Source organism: Priapulus caudatus, unplaced genomic scaffold (genome assembly GCF_000485595.1).
Source record: "Priapulus caudatus unplaced genomic scaffold, Priapulus_caudatus-5.0.1 Scaffold1050, whole genome shotgun sequence".
NCBI lineage: Eukaryota > Metazoa > Priapulida > Priapulimorpha > Priapulimorphida > Priapulidae > Priapulus > Priapulus caudatus.
Genome location: NW_014578111.1, coordinates 23,684 through 28,414, shown reverse-complemented (window position 1 = coordinate 28,414; position 4,731 = coordinate 23,684). Strand labels below are relative to the sequence as shown.

The 4,731-nt window shown below is 44.4% G+C and overlaps 1 protein-coding gene across 1 annotated transcript in view; it reads right to left on the bottom strand.

The window, feature by feature from the left end:
* LOC106815143 (aminopeptidase N-like) overlaps positions 1 to 4,731 on the bottom strand; it is a 26,271-nt gene that overhangs the window by 12,644 nt on the left and 8,896 nt on the right. The window contains exons 11-13 of the mRNA XM_014819575.1: positions 4,428 to 4,631; positions 3,989 to 4,074; positions 1,357 to 1,524 (exon numbers count right to left, since the gene is read on the bottom strand). Of these exons, the coding sequence (XP_014675061.1) occupies positions 1,357 to 1,524; positions 3,989 to 4,074; positions 4,428 to 4,631 (458 nt within the window). The remainder of the gene's footprint in view (positions 1 to 1,356; positions 1,525 to 3,988; positions 4,075 to 4,427; positions 4,632 to 4,731) is intronic.

Sequence of the window (4,731 nt, the reverse complement as noted above, 5' to 3'; positions counted from 1 at the left end):
TCTTCAACCAAATTTAGCTTTTGAAATTTCACCAGTTCACTGTGACATTGTAGCCTCATACATCCAGGCATGTATAGATTCTACTAGCAAACCCGGCAGTCAAATTCTTTCTAACAGACAGTAAACAAATCCATGTTTAACCCTCCTCTTGAGGGTCAAAAGGTTATCCGACACTTACTCTTCGCATGTCAGCAGAAGGTACATTTCATCAGGAGTAGATAATAGGGTTATCTACTATCTACTACCTATTATCTACTCCTGATTTCATGGTCCTTTCAATAAAGCCATAAAAATGCTAGGTCACCGCTGAAACAAAAAAGTTTTTCAATCTCTCCGTCAGACCATGTCCTCAGAAAATGTCTAAAATCTGCCCTGTGCCCATTGACCTTTGAGCGGTGACCTCCAATTTCGGCACAGTGATGGCTTTTCCTACCATGATGCTATACACCGACTATCACGAGCCTAGGTCGAGCCGTTTAGATTTGTGCCGCAATTCTGCATTTCCACCCTATACCTTAAGTTAAGGAGTGACTGTTCCCCCTTCTTTTACACCTCTTGACCTTTGACCTTTGACCCCCAGCTTCGACATCCCAACTCGTTTTAACACCCCCCCCTCCCGATGTGCCGAATATCGTGACCGTACTTCGAGCGGTTAAGATTTGTGCTTAACTGTTGACGGACGGACGGACGGACGATCATGCGATTCTACAAGCTGCATCTGACTATGTCAGATGAGCTAATAAATCAGAAACGCAGCAGACCAGCAAGGCTATGGTAGAGGAGCGCTGATTGGGCGAAGTTGAAGTATGTATTGCGGTCAGGGAGAGCGAATCTCCCCTCGAAGAAGAAATACGACTACGCAGGTGATACATCTCGTACTATAATATATATATATATATAGTATAATAAACCTATCTACATTGTACGTGACGCTTTCGTTCATCACTACCAGTGTCGACAATTTTGCAATCCTACAGTAAGGTTGTATGTCAAGGTAAGAGTGTAATTCAAGGTAGGCCTGGACTTCAATCTAATGATTGAGTGTAAGAATAGGCTGGATTTAAACGTAAGCCTTGCGCTAAAAGCAAGGATGTAGTTGAGGAAAATAATTAATTTACATGAAATGCTAGAGTTAATTGAAAAGATGGAGTTAACGGCAAGGATGGCGTTAAAGGTCCAATTCTTGCGCGTTGGCGCAGCAGCAGCAGCAGTATAGCCACCGCCACCGCCACAAGTAGCAGCAGTGCTGTAAATGCTAGCAGCATCTTGCCAACATACAAACAGGAGTGAATAATAATAGATCTAATAATCTAATAATCTATTATTATTCACTCGCGATACAAACATATAACGCACCTCTGTAGGATCCAAATGTCGCGGCTGCAGCTCATAGCACTGAGCAGTTTTAGCTTCTCCGAGGCGACGTTGGAGCGAATGTACTGATCCCACGCGAAGTCCCACTCCCTGATGCCGCCGTTCCTCACCGCCGTGCAATACACGCTCGTCTTCAAGTTGACAGATATACTGAAGAGACACCGTCTCATCAGGAGTAGATAATAGGGAAACTATTCCCTATTCCCTATTATCTACTCCTGGTCTCATGCACAGAAATGTACACATAGACTACCTCGTATTTATTCAGTCTGTATTCTCACAGTTATATTCTGCAGTCCCATGGGCTGCGCAGGAGAACGGGGAATTAATATCATAGAGATCCCTGAATAACTTACTCCCGTAACAGTCGTAGATATAAAATTGGAGAGATGACCCCAAAAACTCCCGCTATTGCGTAATAATATGGTAGGAGAGCTCGTTTATGGAAGAAAGGCTGATTACTATAGGTAGGAGTTAAGTAATGAGGGAATCTCGTAGTATCCTTTCCCGATGTGGTGAAGATGCAAGAGGTTACATGCACCCACGTACACATGTAATTATGACATTTATCATCGCGACTCAAGCATGTATCTGTGGGTGAGCTCACAACTAAGCGATTATAAACATAGTCATTCTAGCGTGTGGCAAGTTATCTTGTCTATATCGCAACCGCTGCCCTATTATCGTTATATCTCAGCGCATGACTTGTTATGTTTATAAATTGGTATGGTAATGGTTGATATGGTAAAGGGACATTGAACCTCAGTCATCGTATTTCCTGGCCCTCGTCTCATATAATCACTCTCTGATATCCACCTTTGCAGTACCTACGATGCACACATCTACATTGGAGCTAACAACGTATTTGCTCTACCACTATAGTTTCCATTGCTATAGGAGTCCAAAGGAGGATAGCTATAGTGAGATATATATATAATATATATAACAACGTGCTTCCATTGCTATAGCAATAGATCTAACAACGCACATGCTCTGGCCCTATAGCTTCGATTGCTATAACAATAGATCTAAGAACGCAATGCTCTAGTACTATAGCTTCCATTGCTATACGAGGCTAATGGTATCAAGAGCGGTATAGCAGAGGCGGGCTACAACGGGTTGCAAATTGTGAACCAGTTTGCGGAGTCGTGATTAACGACGAGATGTTTAAGACTTCTTGCCCGTTTTTGAAGATGCTTTTTCTGCTCTCGTCATTCGTATAGCGATTCGTCCTTTACTCCATTCATCCATGTCGGCTCCTTACGTTATTTCGTGTGTATCTGATCGACGACAAGGTCGGGCATGGGACTGCGCTCAGCCTCCTGTTGGGAGAGAGGGGTGGTGGGCGCGTGGGGTTGTTTAAACTACAGATGGATTACATTTCAAGAGCGTATAAAGGAAGCGAGAGCGTTACAACGGTGAAATGCTGAACCATGTTGCAGCAAGGAACGAATCGCATAATGACGAAGAGCAGAAGCTATGTAACCCATCTATAGTAGAGCACCACGTTACGTCTGCTTGCGATTTAAATAGTATTATCAGCTGAAATTCCAGGTACAGTACACTGTTTAACGACTATGTGGCCGTAATATTGTAAACGAATGTTTCGCTGCATTTTACGTTCTATCGACCTACCGTGCTTGCTAAGAAAAAGAAGCCAAAAACAGTAACGACTGAAAACAAAGCCATGGGTTTTTAGTTCTTATCGTCGTTCTCGCCACATGTCTAGCACGTTGCATCTTATTGAGAACAGAGGAATCGAAACGTACGGGTTTCACATTCGGAGCTTGCATCCATTCTTCGTATCGTTTCGTGTACGCCTCAGGCGGTTGATGAAGGTATGACCCGATAACCGCACGCCGTTCTTATAATAGGCTGCGATTGCGCGTTTAAACCTGCGAAGGCTGATTAAATGCTGTTGTGGCGTCGGTGTATGCGTGCGATGCTGTGCGCCGCGCGCCGTGTGCAGTGTGCGCGCCGGTTGTGTGTGTGCGTGATGTGTGTTGTGTGTTGTGCGTGCGTTGCTGTGGCGACGGTGGGGTGTGTATACATATACATCAGGGGTTAATAATTATTAACCCCTGATGTATATGTGTGTGCTTGTGACTGTATCTACGCGAGTGTGTGCGCGTGTGCGTGTGAGTGTTACCGGCGATATAGTGACGTGAAACGCATTAGTACCTATTACTAATTGCTTACAATATGCGCGTGCCGACATTATCTAGTCAGCGCGTAAAAGTTGCGCGCTTCCCTCGAGAGCGAAGTTTTTGTGGAGAATTTCTCTCGCGAGAGAGCGATTAGTAGACGAGCGAAAAAGCTACGCGAACGAGAAAAACACGAACGCCGACTTTTCTAGAAAGCGCCCGCGGTTCAAGCAGAGTTCAGGTTCGAGCGCCCGCGGTTAGATACAAATGTGTGCATGGATGGGTGGATGGGATGGGATGGGATGGCATGGATGCGCCTGGATGCGCGTCGGACTAGCCACTCGCACTCGCATCGCTCATATTATTCGATAGACAGCTGATACGCTCTTGCTCGCTCGCTCTCGCTCGCCATCTCAGATAAACATGGGGGGTGAGGAGCTTATTTCTGGCGTCGGTAGCTGTGACCGCACGTATCGTGTTTAACTGATTGGTCGTGTATAGAATCATTCCAGCCGACCTCCTCGTAGAGCGGCTGAATCTGCAGCTTCATGTACTCCTGAAATACGATACTCTCATATATTAATATTGTACGAAGAGCGATGAAGGGCGTTGTTGTTTATTATTATTAATAATAATATTATTATTTTATTATTTCCAAAGCTGGGATCCGCATTTAGCGGTGCGCTTCTGGGCTTATTATTATATTAATTATTATTATTATCATTATTATTTTATTATTATTATTATTATTATTATCTCCTCTTTATCATTATTATTATATTATTATTATTATTATTATTATTATTATTATTATTATTATTATTATTATCAGCATCATCATCATCGTCATCGTCATTGTCGTTGTCATCATCGCCACCGCGCTCCCTTATCTCCCCGCGCCTTGGTCACCTTGAACAGACCGTAGGCAGATGTGCGTTCGAGCATGTTGTTGACAAAGTCTAGCGCAGTGAGGGCCGATCTCCAGGGCAGGTACTCTCTCTCGTTCGCCAGGTACTCGGTGGCGTTGAGCGCCAGCTCTTCGTTAACGTGTCCGGCTCGCGCGATGTTGAAGATGTCGTCGAGAAGCTGCGCCCGATTCTTCACGGGTATCACCTACATACAGGTAGAGAGAACAGCTGGTTATCCACACATACCTACATACAGGTAGAGAGAACAGCTGGTTATCCACACATACCTACATACAGGTAGAGAG